Source organism: Monosiga brevicollis, genomic scaffold (assembly GCF_000002865.3).
Source record: "Monosiga brevicollis MX1 MONBRscaffold_16 genomic scaffold, whole genome shotgun sequence".
Classification (NCBI taxonomy): domain Eukaryota; class Choanoflagellata; order Craspedida; family Salpingoecidae; genus Monosiga; species Monosiga brevicollis.
Genome location: NW_001865053.1, coordinates 140,740 through 166,104, shown reverse-complemented (window position 1 = coordinate 166,104; position 25,365 = coordinate 140,740). Strand labels below are relative to the sequence as shown.

At 55.9% G+C, this 25,365-nt stretch overlaps 7 protein-coding genes across 7 annotated transcripts; 3 read left to right on the top strand and 4 right to left on the bottom strand.

Annotated features, from left to right (window-relative positions):
• The first annotated feature begins 271 nt into the window (after positions 1-271).
• Positions 272-2,402, top strand: MONBRDRAFT_33100 (uncharacterized protein). The gene is made up of 8 exons (XM_001747330.1): positions 272-344; positions 471-548; positions 637-752; positions 898-1,245; positions 1,385-1,534; positions 1,641-1,797; positions 1,903-2,072; positions 2,203-2,402. The coding sequence occupies exons 1-8, from the start codon at positions 290-292 to the stop codon at positions 2,245-2,247; spliced, it is 1,119 nt and encodes a 372-aa protein (XP_001747382.1). The 5' UTR covers positions 272-289; the 3' UTR covers positions 2,248-2,402.
• A 33-nt stretch (positions 2,403-2,435) lies between these two features.
• MONBRDRAFT_33099 (uncharacterized protein) lies at positions 2,436-6,687 on the bottom strand (the record flags this gene model as incomplete). Its single annotated transcript, XM_001747222.1, has 16 exons — positions 2,436-2,765; positions 2,865-3,006; positions 3,089-3,221; positions 3,292-3,364; positions 3,460-3,602; positions 3,770-3,854; positions 3,880-4,193; positions 4,301-4,412; positions 4,509-4,613; positions 4,874-4,956; positions 5,001-5,157; positions 5,286-5,357; positions 5,450-5,551; positions 5,627-5,712; positions 6,130-6,275; positions 6,512-6,687. The coding sequence occupies 16 exons, from the start codon at positions 6,685-6,687 to the stop codon at positions 2,649-2,651; spliced, it is 2,046 nt and encodes a 681-aa protein (XP_001747274.1). The 3' UTR covers positions 2,436-2,648.
• A 314-nt stretch (positions 6,688-7,001) lies between these two features.
• MONBRDRAFT_33098 (uncharacterized protein) lies at positions 7,002-7,790 on the top strand (the record flags this gene model as incomplete). The annotated part of the gene is made up of 2 exons (XM_001747329.1): positions 7,002-7,626; positions 7,711-7,790. Exons 1-2 carry the CDS (start codon positions 7,065-7,067, stop codon positions 7,788-7,790), a joined length of 642 nt encoding a protein of 213 aa, XP_001747381.1. The 5' UTR covers positions 7,002-7,064.
• Positions 7,791-8,066: 276 nt separating this feature from the next.
• Positions 8,067-10,294, bottom strand: MONBRDRAFT_26845 (uncharacterized protein; the record flags this gene model as incomplete). The annotated part of the gene is made up of 10 exons (XM_001747221.1): positions 8,067-8,189; positions 8,264-8,336; positions 8,431-8,491; positions 8,576-8,732; positions 8,916-9,027; positions 9,101-9,165; positions 9,269-9,508; positions 9,656-9,717; positions 9,879-9,985; positions 10,251-10,294. 10 exons carry the CDS (start codon positions 10,292-10,294, stop codon positions 8,067-8,069), a joined length of 1,044 nt encoding a protein of 347 aa, XP_001747273.1.
• A 741-nt stretch (positions 10,295-11,035) lies between these two features.
• On the bottom strand, positions 11,036-14,731 carry MONBRDRAFT_26844 (uncharacterized protein; the record flags this gene model as incomplete). The annotated part of the gene is made up of 14 exons (XM_001747220.1): positions 11,036-11,248; positions 11,346-11,450; positions 11,541-11,600; positions 11,692-11,794; positions 11,901-12,030; positions 12,160-12,206; positions 12,297-12,415; positions 12,551-12,677; positions 13,390-13,523; positions 13,584-13,690; positions 13,788-13,952; positions 14,035-14,112; positions 14,264-14,368; positions 14,467-14,731. The coding sequence occupies 14 exons, from the start codon at positions 14,729-14,731 to the stop codon at positions 11,036-11,038; spliced, it is 1,758 nt and encodes a 585-aa protein (XP_001747272.1).
• A 905-nt stretch (positions 14,732-15,636) lies between these two features.
• Positions 15,637-16,620, bottom strand: MONBRDRAFT_33097 (uncharacterized protein; the record flags this gene model as incomplete). The annotated part of the gene is made up of 2 exons (XM_001747219.1): positions 15,637-16,120; positions 16,250-16,620. The coding sequence occupies 2 exons, from the start codon at positions 16,618-16,620 to the stop codon at positions 15,637-15,639; spliced, it is 855 nt and encodes a 284-aa protein (XP_001747271.1).
• A 1,438-nt stretch (positions 16,621-18,058) lies between these two features.
• Positions 18,059-24,988, top strand: MONBRDRAFT_26842 (uncharacterized protein; the record flags this gene model as incomplete). Its single annotated transcript, XM_001747328.1, has 10 exons — positions 18,059-18,367; positions 18,510-18,978; positions 19,122-19,261; positions 19,374-19,504; positions 19,619-20,321; positions 20,582-20,694; positions 20,840-20,975; positions 21,102-21,284; positions 21,398-24,418; positions 24,485-24,988. The coding sequence occupies 10 exons, from the start codon at positions 18,059-18,061 to the stop codon at positions 24,986-24,988; spliced, it is 5,709 nt and encodes a 1,902-aa protein (XP_001747380.1).
• Positions 24,989-25,365: the final 377 nt, after the last annotated feature.

The window sequence follows — 25,365 nt, the reverse complement described above, 5'->3', positions numbered from 1 at the left end:
ACTGGCCGATCCAAACGGACGGCAGCGGGGGATGGACGGTGTGTCGGTTGGTCGGCGATGAGGCGGTGTGAGGATGGGGGGCGTGGGGTGGGTGTGATGGGTGGTGTTTGGTGTTGGGGCTGGGGGTGTGTGGGGTTGAAAAGGGAGTCTGGGATGGCGCGCGCTGACGCCCCCTCCAGACTCAAAATGCCTCCAACTGCCGCGCGCGCTGCTGATCAAATAACTGATGCCTGGTGCTGGCGGCATTGCGGGGCTTGTTTGACGTAGGAATCGCCGATTAAGCGTCGCGATGGAGTTGAGATCAATCCTTGCGTCGACCTTGCTGGTCCTGGTCGCTTTGGCCGGTAGGTGTAAACCGATTGCCACTCTTGCTCCTTCCTTCTTCTTTTTCGTGTGCTACTCTCCCCCGCCCCCTTCTGTCCCCCGCCCCCTGTTCCCTTACCCGTGATGACGATCTTCGCACGGCCTAGGTGCCATCTCGGCCCAGGACCACCTCCAGCCCGCAGGCGCCGTCTATCAGGAGCATACTCTGACACAGCCATATCTAAGTGCGTGTGCACACGCGCCACATCGGACCGGCCATTTCGCTCCGTTGGGTTTCTGACCTCCGCATTATTTGTTGTACGCATTCCTTAGCGAGTGGCCTGGTCATGCCCTTTTGGGATTTTATTGGTCATGCCGTCATTAGCGACGAGTTTATTCGCCTCACCCCAGACCGCCAATCCAAGCGTGGTGGTTTGTGGAACAGCAAGGTGAGCACACCCACACACACACTATCATGCACAACCCACATCGTGTTCCTTCAGGGCACCGAACACACAAACACACTCACACGAATGGACTCCATATCTCCCTTCTTACCATGCATGCGTGTGCGGCATCATGCTTGGCTCGCAGCCTGTCTCCGTGTCTGAATGGGAGGTCTTGGTCGATTTCAAGGTCCATGGCCAGGGCAAGAACCTCTATGGCGATGGCTTCGCCTTTTGGTACACCAAGGAAAAGAACATGCTGGGCGATGTTTTTGGCTCCAAGGATCACTGGACAGGCTTGGCCATCTTCTTTGATACCTACTCCAACCAACAGCTGCATCACCAAGAGGGCGCTTACGTGTCGGCTTTGATCAACGACGGCACCATTGATTACGATCATGATGCGGATGGCACCCACCAACAGATGGCCTCGTGCACTGCCAAACTTCGTAACAAGGACCATGCCACTCGCTTCCGCGTCAGCTACCGGTCCAACGTATGTCCCTACGCCACATGCTCTTGCAGCCTCGTTTCGACTCGCAACGAGCTTGGTGGACACGCGCGTGAAACCCGGATCTTCCTGTTTCTGGTCTCACTGTGCATTCCCTAATCATGTCTGCGCTTGTACCTCATAGACCCTCAAGCTGGAGTTGGACGTGGAAAACGCCAACGAGTGGACCGAGTGCTTCTTCGTGCCCGATGTGAACCTGCCCCCGAACTACTACTTTGGCATCTCAGCGGCCACGGGCGATCTTGCCGATAACCACGATGTGATCAGCGTTCGCGTGAGTACTTGTTTTTATTTTTTGTTTGTTCCCGCTATTCCTCAAATCGCCGCGTTTGTGCGCGTGAACGCTGACAGTGATCGCTTTGGCTTCTCCGTTTTTTTAGACTTCCGACCCTCCTCCCTTGACTGAAGGTGAACAAGATCGTGTCAAGGCGCTCGAGGCTTCTGGCGAGAAAATGGGCACAGACGATGGCCAGGATAAGTTTGCCGATGCTCTGAAGAAGAAAACACCCTTTGCTCGCTTCCATGAACGGGCGCGCCGTACGTCAGCCTTGCTTTTCCATGCATTTGAAGCACCATCCTAGCCCGCCACGATTTGCTTCAATGATGCCCACCCACGTTGCACTCATTTGCTGGTTGCCATAGGCCACATCGGTGAGCAGCGCAAGCGCACTGATTTCAATCAGGCCAAGAAGAAGGATCCTGTCCTGGCCCGCCTCTCGCGTGAACGCGACTCTTCGGGCCCTTCCAGCTTCTTGCTGTGGGGCGTTCTCATTGTTGTTCTCATCGCTGGCATCGGCGGTGTCTATTACAAGGTCTGTTTCTTTTTGCGACGCCCCGACTTCTAAAAGTCGGAGTTTCTGGTGCACGTGTACGCCTTCCTGGGCGGGTTGTCTCGTCACACCCATCTCACCTGTACCGGCATCGCCGCTGGAATGCTTTTAGACCCAAGTCTACGACAAGAGCAAAAAACAACACTTTGAGTTTTAAATTCCGATTCCAGGCAAATTGTTTTTTTTTTTCCTAAAGATCCGCGGACGTTGCCCTTGGCTGCCTCCAACTCGACATTTCTTATTGGGGATCACGGAGACTTTGAGTGCTGGCGTCATGGATCATGCCCAACCAATCGACATTGTATCTTGGGGCTGTACCACCCACTCAAGTGTCTTGAACCGATAGAATAATCGCGATTGATTAAAAAGAGCAGGGGAGAGGCGATGAATCGCTCGCGTAGCGAGGGCGGTCAAGGCCGTGTCAGGCCAAAATCAAGAAGACACAATGTCATCACGTCAAGAAAGTGACACAGGATAAAGAATAAGAAGGCAAAAAATTTTTAAAAACAACAACAGCAACAACTGAAAATTCAACCAAATTTTGGATTAGTCAAGCATTTACAAATCTGTGCTGACACTGGCCATGGCCTGCAGAAGCTCATTGTCTGCGCCACCCAAGGGCAGCGAGCGCTCAGTGGGTGCCTGCAGCTCTGCCACAGACACGGCCGAGAGTCGCTGCGAGGCGGCGGTGGCACAGCAAACACTGTGAGAATAAACAGGACTGCAATGCACGGCCAAGCCGAAGAGGGAGCGGGAAGGGGGGTGGGATCACACCATGTTGAGCACAGGCCGATCGCTGGCAACACAGGCGCGCAACAGCGCAAGTGCTTCGCCGTGGTGAGCACCATGAAGACTGAAATCATCTACCGCACAAATTTGCATACCCACTTGCACCAGCTTGTGCGTCGCCAGCAGGCTGTGAAGCAGACGGGCGTATAAGCCAACGCCAAGTGACGTGCCTTGACAACATCAGGATGCCTTCACAAAGCGCAACGAACCCATCGCTGGCAATGTCCTGGATCAAGATGCCATCGTCTGGAAACGGCGAGTCAGCGCCACCCGAAATTGACAAGCCAAGCTTGACGCCTGCTTTCTTAGGAATAGAGATAAAAGTGGTCTTGGCCACGTATTCTGTCGATTGCACATGCCAACTCATGAGCGGGCGATGATGGAGGTGCTTGCTGGTGCGCACAAAACGTACCGATGGCTTGTTCCAGCCTGCCGTCGTCCAAGTGGCCCAGTTCTTGATCGAAGCGACGCTCGTCGAGCGATGTCTAATTTAGATAAGGAATTGAGGAATCTGGGCTGGGCACTATCACGACAAACGCCTCTCTGGTTCAAAAGCCTCACCACACGGGGCACAACGTACCAGAAGGCATCGTCGCAGCGGGGTGATGAGCGAGGCACCATCGTGTGGAGTTAGTATCTGCTTGACTTGTGTTATTAACTTGCCAGCAGGCTCATCGCCCTTTTTGTATGCAACCACAGCTGCACGCAAGGCGGCTTGATCGGCTGTTGATTCCCATACACGGATGGCGCGAACGAATGACCGGAACAGCCATTTCGAAAAAGGAGAAAAACAAACGAACAAACAAGCAAACAGAGGAATCAGTTACGAACCGGGCAGAGAGGGACGGAACATGCAAGCAAGATGGGGGAATACACTCGACGGATCTTACCAGTGCTAAGCGGACTCTGGCCAATGAGGCGAAAGAGCTTGATTCGGTGACCCAAGGCTTCAACAGACTCGCCTTCAAGAGCCTCCTGACAAAGTCGGCAGTATTCCAACCCGGTAGAACAGCATCAGTTTGGGGAGCAGGAATGTAGTGGAATGCAAGGACTTGACGGGTGTTGAGCTGACCTCATCAGGCACCAGCCTGTCCATTTCGTCCGTGGGAGATTCCCACTTGAGGGTCTCGTGATGCACACGCGTGCGGGGCACGCGGCCACCGTTTTGCACCGTCATAGCGAGGGTGCGAGTACCTTGCACAATGCGTACGGCCGAATTGTGGCTCATGCCATTCATATCCCGGTTGTTGATTGTTAAAATGACATCACCGACGCGTAGGTCTGATTGCTGGGCAGGTGAGCCGCGAGTCACCTCTAAGAGTTCAAAAGGATCAGTGCAATGTCAGTGCAAAACAATGTTGTCGCATGGCAAGCAGACGCGAGACAGCTGGCCAGCGAGCGCAGATAGATCAGGCACGGACGTGAGACAACCAAAGGCAAGCCATATTCAGCGCCTCCACGAAGGTTAAAACCAAAGCCATGTTCGCTGCGCGTCATCTCGACATGGCGCTCCAAGGCGCTTTGGTCAGTCGACTGGTGGGTAAGTACATCGTGAGCGCAGATGAGGCGATCAAAACTTGCGAGCTTCACCACTACTAGTAGCGACAAGTGCAAGGGGAATGAACGTACAGAGCTTGAAGATGCCGTGCCTTCGAGGCGCATTTGGAGAGTCTTGGTAGGCTGCCACATGATGGCTTCTTGGGTTGCATGCTTGACGGGAAATCGGCCCGTATACTGTTTTGGGAATGGTTGCCAGGGTGTCAGAGAAGGAGCGAGGTTGGTGGGGGGGGGGGGGCGGCAAAAAAGGCCGCACTTCACACTGCGCTGGGGCCAAAGGGGGCAAGGGCTACCTGAACGGTGAGGTGGAGGGTGCGAGCTTGGGAAATGATTTCTGCGGCTCGACGGTGGGAGATGTGTGCAAATTGCATGCCATTGCAAGAAATAATTTGGTCACCCGAGCGCAAACCGGCTTTGTGTGCCGGCAAGCCCGGTACGATGGCCGCAATAAAGATGCCTACGCCTGAGATAGCAAAGCGCCCGCAGGGAGCCAAGTCCATGAGGCAGGCCGTGCGTACAGCTAAAATATGCAGGGATGGCGGTCGGCATGACAAAGGCACGCACCCATTTCACTACCACCCCGAATGTGCATGCCAAAGGATTTGTGATGCTGCTTGTGGAGGATGGCCCCACGGAGCTGGGTGAGGTCTTGGAGATCCTTGGCTGAGATGGGGTTGGCCATACGCTCATAAGGGGCCAGTTCGTCAAACTCCTTTCGCAGCTGCAGTTCGGAATGATGAGGGGAGTGAAGCAGAGCGAGCAAGCCCGCGCGATTGAGTAAGGGGGTAAGTGTGGCGCACGCTGGGGCGTCATCTCATCGGAACGCCGTAAGGATTCCAAGCAGCATACGTCATTGCGGGTGGGAATCACTTCGCGAAGCCAGCGTAAAAGATCGAGCTTGGCAGGGGTCTCCAGCACGTGCTGCAATAGGATCAAATCGATACGTCGATGTTGGAGATGAGTTCTGGACTGGCGGGGTGCGATGTAATCACAGCCGGTGCAGGTTGGCGTACCACGAGCCCGTTGACAAAACGCGGTACGGATTGGGAGCGCTTGAGTTCAGCCAACAAGTCCATGAGCACCTGGCGCTCAGGCTTGCTCAGAAGCTCGGTGGCCTACAATGCAACGANGGGGGATCGATGTAGCTGAGCTGTCGCGCTTGCGGCGGTGTGCCTGTGCCTGCACCTCACCTTGATGGTGAATTGTTGCATATGGAAGCGCCGTACGCGTGTCGTCCATCCTGCTGGTTTGGATCCCCGCAGGCACGACGGCGCAGCTACACAGAAGGCAAGAGGGGAAGACGATGAGATGTGTGTTCAGCATCAACCAAGCTTCACAAGATACCAATCGCTGTGAAAGGTATGGCCGAGACAGAGCAGCGGCAGACAGTAGCATAGCGGAGACAGAGCAGCGGCAGCGGCAGACAGTAGCATAGCGGAGACAGAGCAGCGGCAGCGGCAGACAGTAGCATAGCGGAGACAGAGCAGCGGCAGAAATCAGGTGCAAAGGCAACGAAGGAAGAGGAGGAGGAGGAGGAGGAAGAGGAGGAGGAGGATGAGGAGGAGGAGGAGGAGGTGAGAGATGGAGAGAGAGCTGAGGTGACTGAGAACGAGGCAGGAGAAAGGGGACAGTAGACGCGAGACAGGAGACAGAGGAAACAGAGAAAACAGAGGAAACAGAGGAGACAGCAGACAGCAGACAGCAGCCAGCAGCCAGCAGACAAAGTTGCCAGCAGACAGGAGGCGGCGGGAGAGAGAGAGAGAGGGGACCGCCGCCGCCGCCGCCGCAGAGAGAGAGAGAGAGAGAGAGAGAGAGAGGGCGTCAATTTGATTTCGTTTGCTATTCGAAACATACCCCTTGGAAGTAAAGTGGCAGAGGTGGAAAAGTGCGTGGTTGGACAGGGTTGAGGTGGTCAAGCTCTCTGGGCAGACTAGATTTTGAAAGGTATTCTCTTGATACGATCCAGACGATGATACTTTCTCTGATATGTCTTGAAATTTACATGAGTCTTCGATGCTTCACCAGATCAATCTCTAAAATATGTCTCCGTCCAACCTGTCTCTCTTCCATCTGACCTGCGTTTCACGTCTACCTCTGACCCAAAAATTGCCTGAAAAATTTTTAATTTCGCACACACACACACACACACACACACACACACACACACTCTCTCTCTCTCTCTCTCTCTCTCTCTCTCTCTCTCTGTGATCGCGCCGCGGATGATCTTCTGGGGGCGCAGCAGGCAGCGCATTGCATTGGACGACGTGGCCTTCGAGGCGAGCTTGGGTGGTCCACCGACGAGAGCTGGTCAAGGAAGGATTTGACGACAGGATCGGCTTTTGTCGAGTTCAATTTTGGGTGAAATCTCCAGGGTACGTGCGTCGTCGCCGTGTCGCGCGCTGGGCGCAGCGGCAAGGACACCGACCCGAGTCCTTCACTTTCTCTCTCTCTGCTGTCTCTCTCTCTCTCTCTCTCTCTCTCTCTCTCTCTCTCTCTCTCTCTCTCCGCCGTCGCTCGACTTTTGCTGTTCTAGCTCGTACCACGCAATAAAACAAGGGCCAGGGTGATAGGCGTCGTCGTTGGGGGGTTGAGGTTGGCTTCAGGCTGGTTTTGGGTAGCACCGCTCACATGGCGACACCGTCCCCCGCGCAGCCCGCGGCTCAGCCAACATCGCACGCCGACGCCAAGCCAGCCGCCATGTCCAACCCGACAGAGGTCAAGGTGCAGGACGCCGAAGACAATGACATGGTCAGCGGCTTCTCTGGCATGATGACGAGCATCAACAACCCCGAGGCCCGCAGCAACCTGCTCGGGCGCGTCAAGACATTTGTCAACGACAACCGCAAACAAATCGTGCCCTGGAACGAGTTCTTCGCACGTCCCTCTGCCCCAAAGAATGCTGCCGTTGCCACTCAGCGCATCTACCACAATGTTGGCAAGTTCAAGGCCAACTACGTCCTCATCTCCTGCGTTCTTGCCCTTTATGCGCTGTTTACCTCGCCCATGTTGCTGGTAACCCTCCTGATCATGTACGGCGGCTTCACCTGGGCCAACCACCTCAAAGAAAGCGGTCCCATGTCCATAATGGGCCGACAATTCGAGTCCCGTGAAGTGGCCGTGGCTACCGCTGTTGGCGGTGCCGTCTTCCTCTGGTTCTTTGGCGCCACCTCCCTCATCTTTTGGATGCTCGGTACGTGCGCTGCTTCCTTGCACACCGGGATAACTCTGCCAGGTCCCCCCTCACCCCAAATCCCACCGGGTCTGGGTTTGTTAGGCGCGACGCTATTCGTTGTTGGTGGCCATGCCGCTCTGATTAATGTTCCGGCCCCCGAGTTATTGCAAGAAAGTGCTTGAGGGCGTTCCTTCTTAGGCTCATCATTCTGGCTCTTCCCGCCCTGTTTGCTGTCAACATGCATCGGCAGTGAGTTTTTATCATGTTTACTTGGCACGGCAATTTGACTGTGCCAGAGTTTGTTTCTATGTAGCCCCCCCCTCTCTCCACCTTCAAATTGCAGCACTTAGCGCAGTGTTTTGCACGTCAGCAGTCAATATGCCATCATTTCACAGAGCCGATGTGCGAGTAATACAATTTTGTTCCTTTTTTGGTCAGTAAGTCAGAATGATGCGTGGCTACGCCGTGTCAGCCGACGGAGTAGTCACTTCAGATGAAGATGCGGTGGCTTCCCGCAACTGTCCCAGCCACGCTGCTACGTTGACGTCCGCCTCGTGATATTTGAGAAACACCTCATGGTCCTAGCAAAGCCACCAAGGGATCACCTCATCAGCTCGGGAACAGCATGTTCAGGCCACGCAGTGAACGCACGCACCTTGAGGGCTGGTCGAGTGCCATTGTCACTCGCCTTTCGATACTTGGGTCGACTTTCGACCTGCTTTTGCAAACTGCGATTCCAACACACACATGCATCACCATCCAAACCAGCCAGCCATCCCATGCAAGCTGTTTTACCTTGAGCAAAGCTATGGCGCAACGTACCAAGAAGACACTAAAAACGCAAAGGGCTCGGCATAATACTCTGGGCAGGGCGGTGGGTCATCTGACACACAGACGTATGCGTTCAGACCATGAGTGAGAGCCTTGGCATACATGTCGAAGCATCTGCTGGTCCGCACACACCTACCGCGGATGACGGCTTGAAGCAACGCATACAGACTGGTCCGGCTGACAACGTGATAAGGATGTTCCAAGCGCATCAGCTCCAAAAGTGTGACGCCGAGGGACCACACGTCCGACCGCAAATCATATGTGGGCCCTGCATCCACGCTTATCCGCTCCGGCTGCCAATCAAAACAATACGACAATGGTGCATGCATCCACATCGGCAGCGGTTGAAAATAAGGCAACAATGTTTGATCTTTGTCCTCCCTTTCTGTTGGTGGTCCAAGGTTAAATATGCAGGGGCGACAACCATGTCGCTGCAGCTTCCTCACTCAACACATCGGATGGGATGGCGCACGCACCGGTAAATAGGGTTCGCTGCCCACGTTGGTGACGCAATACGAGTTTTCCATTATTGACGCCAGCCCAAAGTCGCACACCTTGACCGTACCGTCGTGGGCCAGCAGAATGTTGCTGCGCCGCACCCAATATTGCAAGCGTTAGATAAACAAAGCGAGGTGCCGGTAATCCATCGCTTGTGACCCACCTGGGCTTGATGTCACGGTGAATTGCACTAAAGTCTGCCTTCATGTAGTCCAAAGCGGCAATGATCTAACGCAAAAGCCAGGAATGGAATGTGCCATGTGAAGCCTGGCTCGCCCATATGGCATCTGAGGTGCCCGGTTTTTTTCGGCTACTGCCATGCTTGACTAACCGAGGCAGCGACTTTGCCCACGATCGGCTCGGGGATGTGGTCAAAAGCTTCAGATTCTTTGACCATGGTCATAATCACGTCCAAATTGGTATCGCACAGCTCCATGTAGAGGCGAATGTCCCCTTCCCAAATATTCATGCCAAAGTATTGTACCAGATTGGGGTGATTGAAGGCTCGGCTCAACTTGACCTCGGAGAGCAGGAGGTTGCGTTGATCGGGCTCCATCGAGTCACGAATATACTGTCATTGCACGGTATGAAATGAGCCCCCTCTCCCTTTATTGAAGCATGTGCAAGCAGGGGGCGTGCGATGGCACGCCAAGAAGGTTGGCGAGCCTGAATTCTAAAAAGCAATGCAAGCACAGCCAACAGCGCCTTGCTCACTGACTTTGATGGCCACCACGCGCCCCGTGGGCACGTGTCTCTCACGGTAGACGGTGCCATGTTGGCCTATCGCCGAGATGCGGGCCCCAGGGCAGCCGAGGAAAGATCAGTCAGAGGCCGGAACAATGAAGAACCCAAGTTCGAGCCGAGCTTGCGCATCGAGTATGGCCAACCGCCAACGACCTCTCCCTCCTTCATCATCAAAAAGGCCGACAACAATGACCAACCGTTGCCAATCTCCGTGCGAGAGTCCCATTCCGAGTCGGCAATGTCGTATACGGTCCCATCAATGGTAATGGTGCCCAGCTCACCCTCGTCCAAGACCTCCTCGAAGCTAGCGCCACACAAGCAGAGTTGAGGCAGTCATCGGATCGCATGAGTGAGGCAGGGACAGGGCAGATTGGCCGTCTACCTGGTCAAGTTGGCTGGCTCTGAAGGCTCAAGGTCATCGATGGTCAAGCTCAAGCCCGGTACCCGAGGATGCGAGGTTTTGGCCCTGTCGTCGAGATCGCAGCAGCAAATACAGCAGCGCCAGGCATGTCAGATCCCGTGTGGGTCCCGCGCAAAGAAGCATAAACGCAAAAGGACGACGCACGTACGCCGCGGGCATGGCAATGGCCGGCTGGAAAGGATTATGGCTCATGATGCGGGCGACTGTTGTTTGGGTGTAATGGGGCAGCGCAAAAACACGCAGGGCGAGCTCAACGGCCCAGCGGCATACTCTAATCCAATCGAATTCCGGCAATTCTCTCCCTCCCCTCTCCTCTACAGATGATAGAGATGGTGGACCACGCGTGACACCACGCCTTCCTCACAGCATGTCGATGCCCCGTCTGAGCGGGCGCGCCGAGATGGATGAGAGACTGCGCTCACTGAACACACACACACACAGAGTCGCGTTGTTGCAGAAGTTGTTAGAGAAGTTGTAGCATTTATGGATAATAATAAAAGTACATGTACACGGATTTAAACCTTTTGTATATTCTATAACCTTTTAACTGATATAAATCGTAGATAGTTTTATAGTAAATGTAGATATCAATGGTAGGTAGGGGAGCTTTTGTCGTTTATTAAAAAATAAAAACCAGACCGGGTCTACGCCCTGATCGTCGATGGCGGGGGCTGCTAGAAGGCGCGCCAGAAGCGCGCAGGACATCATGGTGCAAAGAGGAGAAGGGGAGAAGCAGCGTTGGAAGAATGCTCTTAACAGCAACATGAAGAAACCACAAGCTAATGGTCATAGCAAGCCTTCGTCAATAACTTGGGCTAGAAGTGGGCGTTGACTTCATAAGGCTCGTCGGTCGCCCTGTGTTCCGAGTTGAATTCGTCGGGGACTCAAACTCGTGCATTCAATTTGACATCAGCTAGCCAACCACGGGGCCTTTTATAATGGGATCTGGGCTTGTGTTAATATGTTTTTGATGACTGGAAGTTGTGGATCGTCGGCCCCACTCAAGTAGTAGCGACGCCACTGCTCCAATTTGGTCGCCGTGGCAGTCTCCCGCTCCTTTCCAGTGGCCAGGGGCTCGAGCTTGCTAGCGACAACCCCATAGTTCTTGTGCCAATAGGCAGGGATGGCCCGACCAGCCACCGTTTCCTGGTCCAACAATCGACGATAGTTCTAATGCACATGCAGAAACTGGTTAGCCCACGACTCTGCAGACAGGAGCAATGTACATGACCAAAGTGCTCACCTCCATCGAAGCTCGGTAGCAGGCAGCCTGTGCTGAGCTCTCACTCTGCCCTTTGGCAATGTCCTCAAAGAACATGGATAAAAACACGCCATAGGATTCATAGCCCTATAACAGCAAAAAGTGCATGGTCAGCACGCCACCAAGCAAGCTACCACACCCAAACATGCGCCTCGTTCACGTGGGACATCTATTGACCTGGCGCACGACGTTTTCCCAGGTGCGCTCATCGTAACGGTCAGCCGGTGGGGGCGTATACTGCAATCGCATGCCAAGCCAAGCGCAATTGAGCGCGCCGCTGCCACAGCAGGGTGGGATGAACCTCAAAAGCAGAAGCGCCAAAACACACATTTGGAACGGCGGCGGAAGCGTTGCGTAGCCATGCGCCCACGTCCAGTGGAAAATCATGTCGAACGACACGGTAAGCCATGCCATAGTGCCACACGCGATATCTATGGCAATTCACGGCACCAGTCAAAGAGGGAACAGGTGCGCATGGGTCAGTATGGAGCGAGCCCAAAGCAAAGTGAGAGTCAGGCTTTGGTTTTCAAAACCTACTTGTTCTGATAGGTATGATCGTCCACGTTCATGTTTTCAAACACAAAAATGGGCCGCTGATCGTAATTAGCGTCCAAAAACTTGAGCATATCGAAATGATCGTCCCCAAAGCGGTAGACGGGTGTTTTGCCTACATGTATCACAAATGCGCGTGCCTAGCCGTCAGCCATCACTCCAGGTCGTTGACAAGAAAAAAAAAATCCGAAAAGGAAAAAAAATCACGCCCCGTGACGGGCGGGCAATGCAAAGGCAAACTGACCTGGAAATACGAGATCCGGCTCGTGACGCCGCAACATCGGCACATACCTGATTCCCCATCCATCCCCCAAAGCAACAATGAGACACTGGCAGTCATCAACAGTCACTGTGCCGCTTCATGAGACCTCGGCGCCATACCACTCAAAGGTCATCATCTCCAGATCCAATATGTGCAAGTCGGGACGGCGATTCTCGCACAGGTGCATATAGCGAGCTGCATTGCCAGGGAGATCTCCCATGGTAAGTAGGATGCTGTCCTATAAAAAGATCGCCACGCAAACCACAAGCCCCACATAAAGTATTAGCGTTCAATAAAAAAAGAAAAGAGAGAGAGAGAGAAAAAAAAGACGGGCGTACTGGCCATTGCATTTGTACAGACACCACATTCTTACATGGGGAAGCCCATCCAGAAGAGCACTTCCAAAGTTACGAAAGGCCGTGTTCTGGCTCTCGTCGCGGGCCTGGTAATTAACCGTCACCATGGAGGCTAGCAATACCAGGGCCAGGGCTCGTCCAATGCTGATTCGCCATGCCGAACGAGCAAGTAGCAAGCGCAGCAAGGCAACAAAGCCGGAGCCTGCCAAGAACGCCAACACCAAGTTGGGCTGCATCCAGAAGCGCTCGTGTACACCCAGTAGCAACGGCTCCTCGATGTTCAAATTAGCACGGGCGTTGAAGAATGCCTCATACAGCAGAAACATGGCCATGACAACAGCCTATGTTGAAGCGTTGCCATCCGGAAATCCATTGAGGGGTGGCAGCAGGAAGAGGGGAGGAGGAGGAGGAGATGGTGTGCGTGCGTGTGTATGTGGCTCACACAAACGACCAACAACCTGGGTGGCCCGGTGCCCTCGTGCCATCGGCAGCAACAGTGATGCCAAAGCCAGTGGAAAAATCAAGTGCAGCGTTTCCTGAGCCAGAGCCGACGGGTACCAAAATGAGTGAAAGCTGTTGCCAGTTGCCAAGCGTCAACCACGATCATCCCCCGAACAAAAGAGAGCTCAGGAAGAAAGAGCAAAAGTAGAAAAGGAAAAAGGAGACAAGGATACCTCGGAGAGATGCGAGGCGTGGAGCCACAAGCGATCGCCAAAAGTGGTGGTTGTGGTTGTCCGGCTGCCTAGTGAAAAGGTGCCATATTCTTGCCTCAAGAAATGGCTGGGGACGTCGTGCGTCAGTTTTTCGTCTCGTGACAAATAAACACAGAATAAAGGCGAAGAAGAAGAGGACAGACCGCCAAAAGCCACTCCACGTGCGCTGGTCCCCCCAAGTGAGCTTGGCCTCGTTGCGCCAGGCAGAAAAGGGAAGGTAGAGGTAGGTGGCGGGGCCCACCAGACCACACAAGCCCAGCGTCTGCGGCAGGAAATACTAAGAGTTAGCATACGCAGGGAAAGAGCGGCATTTGAAGGCGCCGCCTCTGTGTCGCACCAAAAGGCGTTGTGGCGTCCAGAGAAAGCTACGCCCAGCCCAAAGCACAGCCAGAACGCATGGTGCCAGGTAGAGAACGCTCGTGTGCTGGTTGCTGGTAGCCAAGCCTGTGCATTGCCATGATGGTGTGAGAGCTCTGACACAATTGTAATCAAGGGACAAACCAGTCAAGGTGGTTGAACAACAAGTTCAAGGTACACATACCGGCCACAAAGGCACCGGCGCAGGCGATATGAAAGGCGCGCTGAGCCGTGGACGGCTGAAAGGTCGCGGCTCGACGCCAGAGGCTGCTTGCCACCTCCGGCACCTCAAAGTAGTAGCAGGTGGCACAGAGAAGACCGGCCAGCAACAGATTGTTCAGGGCAAAGACTGGAGCACAGGGCAACGAGGAGGTGCAAGGTCAGGGCTGAAGCTGCTCCTCAGAAAGGCGCGCAAGACAAGGGAGGCACACCTTCGGCAGCCGTTGAGTACATCCAGGTGAGGCGACTGAACGAGAAGAGCGCAACGGCAACCACACCACCAGTAACGTCTTGAGTCACGCGAACAGTCGCCAAGTGCAGCAGAGTACCAGCCGCTGAGGACAAAACACGAGCTGTGAGACGGGCCAACCCAACCCGCTCGTTGGGAAGGGACAAAAGGGGTAGCGATCCGATAGCGGTGGCGAGGAGGCCTGGGCACACCTGCAGCGAGGAGGGCCGTTAAAATGTTCGCCCGATAGGCCGGGGTGCCCAATTGTGGTAGCGCTCGCATGAAAGCACCATAGAGCATGGTAAACAGTGGGTAGCCTGGACAGAGCAGAAGATGAGCAGCGCATGAGCTGGCTTGGCCTATCTGATGGGAACGGTTCGTGCCAGTGGTCGAGGCGGTGGGGGCTGCAGCGCACCAGGTGGATGGGCCACGCCGCCTACACAGGCCACGGCCAGAAGCTCGCCCGAATCGCCGCCGGGCACGCTTGCATGGGCGGTGGCGCAAAAGATAACGGCCTGCAACAGGAAGAGAGCTACTGCGCTCGGCACCAACCAAGCCCCATGGCTGGCATTGATGTCCTCGGGCGGTGTGACTCGCGACGACGGGTCGTCACGTGACACTGACTCTGGCTGCACAGCAGCTCTGGCCTTGTTTGCCTTGACTCTACGCCGCTCCACCATGGCGTTGGTCAAGTGGCAACAGGATCATCCAAACCGCAATCACCTCCGTCCTACCAAGCGCCACCTTGTCATATGTGAAGAAAAACGAAAAAAAAAAAAATTGCTTGGATGCATGCTTTTTATTTTTTTGAAATTTCTTCTTGTGCTGCACCATCAACTGGGTCCTGGGTCATATTGTTGCTGTTGTTGTGTGCCATGTTGCATGTGATTGGGATTGGATCGCTCATTCTGGACCTTGGCTTCTTGATGTGATGGTTCTTATGCTTGAAGTTGTGTACTGCAAAGAGGGGGCCAAGAGATGCTGTAGTGACAATGATGGCAAGGGAGGGGATCCAATTTGTGCAAAGGCGGAAAAAAAATGGATACTGGCCATCTCGTGGCAGTTCTTTAGACGAGCGGAAACGGCCACCCACAGGGGCAGGGAATACAGAAGAAACAGGCAATGGTGACACCTAGAGCAAAGACACTGGGACAAACAAAGAGGTACGTTCAGAAGGAAAGAAACAGAGGGACAGGAGCCACACAAAACATTTCACAACACTGGCGCCTAGCGCCAAGTGACCGGGTAAGCATGCGCACGGGTAGAAAAGGAAAAAGGGAGAAAAAGCAGGTGCCACGCTCGCTCTGCACGTGGGCCATGAAGATGAAGCGATGAGGCGCGGCATTGATCAACAGGCCAGCGAGATTTTATTGAAACGGGATTTCAGAGCGGGATGGACAACGGACGGGGCGAGACGGCAAAGTACAGAATCAAAGGGCCCTCAGGAGATGACGGGATGGGATGGGAATAAGCATGGTGTGGTTTTGCAATCAGCCCGTCGGGCTGTCCGTCGGCATAAAACAGGAAGAAAACAGGGTATGTGGGGGCGCATCCAAAAGCACCGACGCCAAAACTATGAGGGCGTTCACCTCAAGAAGGCAGCAACAACCGCCCACATGACTTCCGACGCGTTGGGCTTGGCAGCCTCTGTCTCGGGGTCAGCGTCCAACAGCTCCCGGACGCGACGCATGGCCAGCTCATAATCATCATCCGAAAGGGGCGAGAAGGCATTCTCCAGGACATCCGAGGCGTGGGCCATGTACAAAAGGGCGAGGGTGCGCTTGTCCATGCGGTTGGGGTCATTTTGCCACCGCGACAAGACGGCATCCTGCACCTTTTTCACGACGCGCTCCTTGATGGCCGCGTCGGTGACCGGGTGGGTGGTCATGTCAAAGAGCAAGAAGTTTTGCTTCTCGGTTGTGAGCACGCCCTTCTCCACCAGATTCTTTGCTAGGCGTTCGCGTACGTTGCGCAGCTGGTACTTGAGCTTCAGAGGATTCCACGTTTCGCCACTCAGCAACTCGATCCAATCCTGCACCGTTTCGCCGGGATCCGTAGTCTTGATGTGTCTGGAACATGGCATCGGATAGGCAAGAGGAAGGCAGACAGGCCAAACAGATGAGCGTGTGGTGCACCATGGTCAAGGGGGCAAGTGGCAAGGGGTTGGGCACGGGAGGAGGGATGGGCGAAGATCTCACTTGAGTGCCTCGTCAAGAATCACATCGCCCGTGTTGCGTTCGCCCTTTGGGAGCGGGACGACTTTGCGAGCGGTAATGCTACGTTTGCGGCGACCCATGTCTTCGAGGCCAATCTTGCTGCGCAGTCCGAGCTCAATGAGCATGCAACCTCGCAAGCCCGAGGAGATGCAGTCATTCCAGAAGGAGGTGTAGCCTTCCCGGTCCTTGATACCGAGCAGGAGAACCTCCTCCATGAGAGTGAGGCGGGAATACTTTGAGGAATCGTCTTCGTAGCCCTCGTTGTCGTCCTCCGGACCTGCGGCCGCGCTGACATCGTCATCTCGCGCACGCGAGGCTGCCGCATGGCGGCGCTGAACCATGGTGCGCTCCATGCTTCGAGGTCAAAACAACCACACGGGAAAGGCCCTGGCTCTATTCAGTCCACCGAGACGGCGCCTTGGATTTGTCGAGGGTCGCAGAGCAGCAACCTCGACACTTTGTGGAGCGCAAACTGCGGCAGGCAGCCCAGTAACAGGGCGAGAGAAATGCAAGTGCAGTCGTGCAACTGCAAGTCGTAGATCGCGCACCGCGCACACAATCCGAATGCCCCCACGAGCGAGCGCGAAGAGCTAATCGGGTCGGGAGTGGCGCAAATCAGTTGCCCGCGCGGCACTCTGCGCAGCACACCGAACACAGAACCATGTGAGTCATCCTTGCATGCAATAGACCCGAAAAAGAAAGGAAAGGAAAACAGAACCCCAAACTCCTTGCCCCGTCCCGAGAGCACATGGATTCACTGTGCAGGCAGATGCATCTCACCGGCGCTGCGGTTATTCACACTGGATCAGGGAGTCGGCGCTGCCAATTCCAATGGTCACAGTGAGCTGGCGGCGGCGACGGCGAGACTTTGGTGTTGAAAGGGCAGAGATGGAGTATGACTGAGTGATGGCTGAAGAGGGTAGTTGGATCGGCCGGAACTCAAGCAGAGGTTGAGCGCGATCCGTGGCCACGGTTAAGGTAAACTTAAAGGTGAAAACAGAGAAAGAGACAAATCGGGAGACGGCGGGAAGAGATAAAGGCCTAGCAGAACCTACCCCAAGAGAATCTGAACAGCGACAAGAACAAAAGAACCGGTTCTGTGGAGAACAAAAGAATGGGAAGCAAGCCAAAGGAAAACACAATAAACAACGCGTCAAAAATGTCATTCGTAACAATACAACTTTTCAGCGGCCGGACTTGGTTCGACTTGAACAACACCTGTTTCAAACTATAGTTGTAAACTGACCGTTACGCCCGTCCGTTATTTTTCGCTTTTTTTGCTTTTTTTTAAATTTTTTTTGGATCCGACGACGGCTCGGCGGACGAGCCTTGGGGGGGGGCACGCAGACGAAGTGTTGAGGCCCAGGCCTATAGACGTTGGTGTGGGCTGCACTGGGGATGGGGGAGCTGGATGTGAGCGTGTGTATGAGCTGAACCACGTCTGCTGCGGCGTCTGCCAGTCTCGCGCCCTCGTTCTTCCCAACGGACCAGCAGCTGCGGACACAAGTCACGGAGCGCGGCTTTCGCGGGTCACACTGGCCCTGCGGCATCCACATTACACTTTTTTTTGATCCACTTGATACCCGCCTGCTGCTTTCTGTTTGCCTCTCGCCCCCGGTCGCGGCATCGTCTACGTGGTCACGCCCCCAGTCACTCGGATCATTCAGCGCGACCGCCATTGCGCTGACAAGATGACCTAAGTAATCGCGAGTGTCCTGGCGTGCCCTTTGGACGCTTTCCTGCAAGCGCCACCCGTGGCTCTGGCACATCCTTTTGCACACCATCAACGACATGGCTGCAACGCCCGTCGCCAACGCAACGTTTGCCCAGTCAGCAGATGCAGCCCAGCTACCCGTGCCTGCGCCCAAGGCTGAGCTCTACGCCCGGCTCGATCGCTTGATTGCGCAGCTATCTGCCCCCTTGCTCGAGGACCGTGTTGGAGCTCTACACAGCATCACCTTCAAACTGGCATGTGGTCTCCTTCTAGTCTCTGATCTGGTTCACAAGGAATCACTCCTGAAAGCGCTGCTGGAGTGGTTCAACTTTGAAGACGTCGCCGAGCACTCTGCCGTCTTGAACCTCATCTTAAAGCTCGCCGAGGTCAGCACCGCCCCTGCTGACGCCAGATCCAGATCCAACTGCCATTCTCCAGCTGTCTTATTAGTCGTCCGTGCCCTCGATTCCTCATGCGCAAACCCGCCATATCTCACCACCCCGCCTCGTTCTGCTGGCTACATTGCAGCACCCGGCTTCTGCAGCCCTGCTCGTTGACCTAGGGGCCGTCGACTTTATGCGTGATCTTCACGACTACGACCCCAACAGCCTGGACAATGAAGTCATCGAGCAGATTTCTCACGCCCTGCTCCTTCAGCCTCAGCAGTTGCGGCGCCATAGCTCGACCAGTAGCGGCAGCCCCGCGAGTCAGTTGTTGCTGCCTCCCAACATCCGCGTAACGCCAGCCACACCCCGACATGCCTCGGCCCCCACAACTACTGCTCCGCAACCCGTACCTCCCAGAAGCGATCTCGCATCGTCTGAACATGGAATCGCCCGTGAACCCCCTGCTGCTGGGTCGCGTCGCGCGCCCCCCTCGCTCGGTGGAACACACATCCCTCCGCCCCGCACCCACACCACTCCCGCAGCCCACGGGACAAGGTCGGAAGGCATGCAAGAGGACGACCACAGCCTTATCCGCTCTCTTCTGGTGGATGGTGCGTGCCACTTTTCAATTCCTTCGCTTCCCTCCGCTCGTCTTTGAGTTGTGTGCCGAAAAAACTAAAGTACCTGTCCAGCTGCACGAATTTGTAATGCTTTCCGACACTTGACCCATCTCTGCCCAATGCCGTGCCCATAGATGACCTGGCCATTCTTGATCTCGTGATTCAGCGCCTGTCACAGGTGGAGACTCTGGTCCAAGCCTGCCAACTCATTCAAGACGTTCTCGTGCTTGATTTTCCTCCGACCCTGCTCCTCGTCTACCACCCTCTGATGATGGTGTGTCTCGAAGCTGTTTTACGCCATCCAACGGCTCGCAACCATGCCCAGAGCCCCGCGATTTTCGGATTCCGACACTCACTTGCACGCACTCTGACTCGCTTTGACCTAGCGTCTGCACCACCAGCTGCAATCTGTGCAGCACCAGCCTGAGCTTGTCCAGCCCATCCTACAGGCACTCTCTGCCATTTTGACACAGGCCGGGGCCGCTATGATCAAAAGCGTTGATCGTGCCTATTTTCAGTACGTGGCCTTTCCCTGACTTGTATGGGCTCGTGCAAGTACCAGAGGCTTCGTTCAAGTCGCTCGCTTTCGCTTCTCACTCCACTTTCCGCCGTGCTTGCTCGCGACGCTCAGGATTCCGGTCCTGCCCACTGAAGACGTGCTTGTTCCCCTTGAAGCAAGCATCAATCTTTGTTTACAGTTGTTGTCACAAAGCACCGCGGCCGTTCAGGGGTCGGCCCTCGTCCTACTTCGCGCGTGTTGTGCTCTGCTTGCTTGGCCTGGTTGGCCGGTTCCGGCTCTCGCCTCGCTGGCCCAACCCATGCTGGATCAAGTGACCTCCACATTGGGCCGCGCCTGCATCGGACGCGCCTCGCTAACCGAGACGGCATTCCAACAACACCTTGGTCTCTTACATCATTTTGCGGCCAGGGTCATGTTGCCGCGGGCCGAACTACAGCCGTCCCCCCGCTCGATCATAAACCTGCAGATTCTCTACTATCACGAAATTATGCGCCAATTGTTTCCCAGTACCGGCGCCGTCCTGCGCCAGCTGCTGCAACGCGCAGACGACACCGTGACGCATGCCAATCTCTCCCAGCTTGATGCCACCCATGCCGCATTGCATGCCGTCCACCACACCGTGGACGCCGGCGAGCTGCAACTTCCCTCCACACTCCAAGCCGCTGTCCCTTGCTTGTCCAGCATTGGACCCGAGACCCTCCGTGCCTTTTTGGCTTTGGCTATTCCACGTGCTGTTACTGCCATGTCCAGTGAGGGCGTTCGCGGCGCATGGGCTGCTGCCCTGACCCGTGTCTGCCGCCCCCAAACACAGCGCGTGCGATTTGAAGTCCTCGCTCAGCTTCAGCTATGCTTGGCACAAGAAGCCTCTGAGTGTGTCGGCCAACATGCTGCCCTCATGGAAGCCTGTTACACTGGACTTTCTCAGCCAAACCAGGTGCCCCGCCCCAACGCTTTACCCTCGTGTATTTTTGCTGTACTCGCGCACCTGCTCCTCTTTTGCACGCCTGTCAGCGTGTGCTTGTGCACATGTATAAGTGGTATTCCTTACTCTTGTTCGTTGGTGGCCACGCATAGATTGCAACCGTGGCACGCGAGATTTTGGCAACACTCTGGCTGCGCCATGCCATCGGTACAGCCCAGTTCTTGAGAGGCCTCCTCGCCTGTCACACCAGCGAGCTCTTGGACAGGTCAGTCATGTTCAGGACGCGTGTCATGCCACGGCTGCTGAACCACACGAAGCAAGGCAGAGGCAGAGGCAGAGTCAGCCTCAGCAATGAATTTTGGAGCACCCTGTGCAACCACCTCACGCACATGTCTCGTGCCTGGGCTCAGCGTTCAAGAGATTGCGCCCCTCACCCCTGAGATGGATTCCTCAACTGCCCCCCTATGGCTGCTCTTGCTCTTTCATCGAGCTGAGCCCGTGGCGGCGCTGGCTCAGCGCGCACTCGTGCACGTTCATGCGCTGACGGTAGGTTCTTGAAGAGACGCACCCTGCGCGCTGCCCGGTGCGCACTTGGCTTGCGCATAATCGCTCATAAGATTCTTCCTTTGCTTTGAACCCGACTTGTTTTCTCTCGGCTACCACGTTGCTCAGAGTGAACTGGATGTTCGGGCGGAGCTTCGTCGCTTGGCCCAACCCCTGTCTCCAGAGACCCGAGCCAGTCACCACTGGCGCAGCGCTGCCAGCAACCTTTCGTTGGAGCGTTTGCAACAACTAGCTCGCATAGTCGAGGACCCTCATCTACAGATGGCACAGAAGGCTGCTGCGCTGGACATTGTATGCTCCCGCTCGCGATGCCTTGCCAACCAAGCTTTGAGGCATTTTCTACTGCCTTGTCTCTTGTGTCTCGATCATGCACTCATGTTCTGTTTGACTCTGGCCGTCCTTAGATGCGGAAACATGCTCAAAGCTCGGTGCCAACTGCAGACTGCCAGCACGTTTTACTGCGAAGCGCAGAGGCTGCGCTGGCCCTTGGCGAGCTGGCTGAGGCTCGCGTCGACGCCGCTGTGCTTGAACCAGCGATTGACATCATGGTGCTGCTCTTGCGCCAAGGCCGGATTGATGCGGCTGAAGCCCTTGTTGTTGACCAACAAGTACTCGGAGCAGCGCTTTGTGCTGGTGCTAGCCTTGACCTTTGCCAAAGTTTTCACGCCTACGTAACAGCGCGGATGCTCCAACTTTGTGGTGGCCGCACTCCACCGAACTACCTGCTCAACGCGTTGCATTTGAATTGGACCGCAGCCTCCCCCGACTCAGCCACCCAAGAGGAGGAGGAAACGTTGGTGTTTGCCGATGCTGTGGCGGTCAGCGACGCCTTTTGGCGTGCCAAGCATGACGTAAACGAATTTTGCCATCTCATAGCCGAGCCCGTGACGCACTGGGAATCAGATACTGTGGCCGTGCTGCGCCAAACCACAGAGGTGCTCGTGTACATGGACGTGGCAGCGACTATGCAAACGCGACTGGACGAGCTTGAAGATGTGTTTGCACATCACGGGCCCCTCACAGACGCGCGCCTGGCCGCTGTGCTGGACCACCTGGCACAGCTTTGTGCTCTGCTACCCGGCCTCGCCCGACCTCAGGGCCGTGCCGTTGCGACCCGACTGCTGGATGCGTGCCTGCGCTGCTTGCAAAAGAGTGTGGATCCTGGGATGGCACCGCAAAAGGCTGACCACACGCTCTGCCTTGCCGCCACGCGCTGCCTCCGCCACCTGCAGTCAGCGGCATCGCTAGTGCCCTTGGCAGACTGGGGGCGGCTGGTCCCGGCCCTCGAAGGCTGCCTGGCTTGGGTGTTTATGCAGTCCATCGGGGTCCCCGTGGAGGAGGCAGCCGTGCGAGATCAACCTCTGCGACAAGTACAGCAGCTGGCCTTACTCTGCTGCCACGATGTCCTGGCCCTGCTCCATCGCCACGGTGCACCACACATGCAGGCGGACCTCACCTGTGTCAACACCTTCCTGGACATGCTGCAGGCCTTGCAACAGAATCGTTTTGTTGATCTTTCCCTCCTCACGCGTGCCTTGCAAGTGCTGGCTGTCTTCATCACACACCGTGCGGCCGTGCGAATGGCACCTGAACTGCTGCGCCGATGCATTGCTCACGTCGTGCCCGTCGTCAACAGTTTCAAGCGTGCCAATGCCTCCTACGTCCACTTTGCCTTGGTGCAAGCTTGCTTTCGCTGTTTAAATGAGTGGGCACCGGCCCTTCGACAGCTCTGGGCCCTGCACAGGCCTTTGGATAGCGCTGCTGCGCAGTCGACCGAATTGGACGACGAACCTGCTGTGCAGGGCCCGTCATTCTTTGGCGAACATTGGATGTGGCGGGACGACATTGCTTGGCTCCTTGAGCTGCTTGGTCACCCACTTGTGGACGTCCAAACCGAGGCGCTGCGCCTGTTGGGTCAACTTCAGCTTGATACCGCCGCAGCTCGTTCTTTGGGCCGCGCTCGATTGAGCATTGGACAAACTGAACTGACGCCTCTCGAGTATATATTACACTGTGCCGTTGGCGCATCATCGCCCATGGTTCGCATCGCTGGCCTTGAGAGCTTGGAGCTGGTCGGCGGCCAGGTGTTTGCCCCAGGCACGGACGTGACGGTTTTGGAGTGGCTTGATCGCAACAACTTTTGGGCCCATTGCTCCAGCTTGCTGGGGTCGGGCGCGCGCTTGCTCGACCGAGTGGATGAGCTTGTTCCCTTGGTGGGACTGCTCGTCCAGGTCTGTCGCAGCCAGGATCCAGATGAGTTTTTGCCCCGGGTTCGCGCAGCCAACTGGTTGCGCGAAGCAGCTGTCTTGTTTGTGGATGCGAGTCGCCACGCCGAACTCGGCGTGCAGCCCGGACGCAGCCGTTCCCGCTCGGAATTTGCCACCACAACCAGCTTTGAGGCCGACACATCGGCGCGACTCGGTCCAGATGCACCCGTGTTGCGCTCGGGATGGGCACATGCTGGACTCACACTAATCATGCAACTAGTGGCATTCTTTCATGCCCTGCGCTTTGAACTGACAGCTGGTCCGCTGGTGCAGCTGGATGCGCCTTTCCGGCAAGGCCTCTTGCACACGGCGCGGGTTCTCGCGCAGGCTGCGCAGCAGAATGAATGTGAGTGGGAAGGTGTGTCTGAACTTCCTCAACACACAACAGCCCTGACCTCAGAGGCTGAGTTTGACCCGGGGCTGGAGATTGTTGCACTGGCCATGAGCCTGGACCTGGGTCTGCAACTGGCGCAGCACGGCAACTTGGACGAGGACTTTGTCGGGCAATTGGCTGAAACTGCTGTTGACGCCTTGCAGCTTTGTGCCACAAGCAGAGTGAATGTTAGCTTGCTGCTGGGCATTTGCCACGTTTTGGCCCACGAGCGCCTTCACCTGTCCGAAGCTACCCGTGCCCGTGCTTTGGAAGACGTCTGGGCTTTGGCGCGGCGTTTGTGGCATGCCACCCGGGCGTTGACAAATGCGATGACTGGGCGCGCCGGTGATGCAGAGCGATTGCGCGCGGCCTGGCTAGCCTGTTTGGACGCGCTGGCAGCCCTCTTGGCACGTCAGCCGCTGCCGGCCATGGCCTTGATCGACCATGTGGGAACTGCCACGTGCTGGCTCCGCGACATGGTAAGCGATCGGTTGGATCGTGAAAATGCAGCTGCCAGCACGCGCACGACCAATTGGCCGGGATTGACGGTGCTGCTTATGGTGCTGGCACGTCTGGTGCGTGGCCTGCACGCCGACACATGTGCCGCACCGGTGGGCCAACAGGTCATGCTTGACCTGCTCGATGCGCTTGCCAGTCTGCGGGGCGTAGTGCCGTGGCGGCAAACGAGCTCTTGGCGTGCATGGCTCCGGCTGATGGCCGCCGTCCTGGCCGTGGCGCCGCGCGGAGAACGGCCTGCTGTTGTGGAGCGCTACTTGCAGCCGTTGGTGCGTGAGTGCGTTCGTGATCGTTTGCCCGGTGAGGTGGCAACGCTGTTGCTGACGGTGCTTCAGGCATGCTGCGAGCCGGCCAGCCTACGCTCCTGGTGCTTTGCTCAGGGTGTGGTGGACTACATCAAGTCCCTGGCACTGCCGCGCGCTTGGCGAACCCATCAGACGGCACTGGCCGTCGCCTGCCTGGCGTGTTTGACGGAATTGGCCAAGCACGCGGATAGTCGTACCCGTCTAGCGCAACAGCGCTTGCTGGACGCTGTTCTGCCGGGACTGCAGAGCCGAGCCCCAAGTGCCGTCCACTGGACGGCCGCCTTCTTCTACAACTATTGTCACCAAAGGGGTCTGGAAAGTCAGGCCTCCCGCGTAGTTGTGGGCTTGGTGCGCTGTGCACGCCACTTGCGCCAAGCTGCATCAGCAACGGCAGTAGCCCACTCCACCACGCCGCCTGATTTGACTCTAGTGGACGGCGCGCTGGCCATTTTGACTCGCCTTTATCGTACCACGCTTCGATCTGCCTCGCTGCCCGCCGACATTGATGCTTATCTTCACACTTTGGCAGCCTAAGCGAAACGTTTGGAGTTGACAAAAATTCGCAAGCCCCATCATTATTTATGTGCGACCTCTTAGGGTTGGCAAGTCGGGCCACTTTCTCTTTCCTGGGTGTGTCTGAGACTCACCAGGATCAAATTGACCGGTGCCAAACACTTGAGCTGCTGACGCCTCTCTTTAGTTCATCTTCTTCGAGACATGTAATACAGTGTGGTTGGTTTCCAGCAGCCAGGGTCGACTCGAGGAGAGTTCAACATCAGAGGAGGCTCATAAGGTTCTTTTTCCAATTTTTTGGCTGAGAAATCATGTTTGGGTCCGCCCTCACAGAAACGCTGTGCACCGCACTGGCTGGTAGAAAACAGAAAGAGGGGCAAGAGACAGGAAGGGGTGGG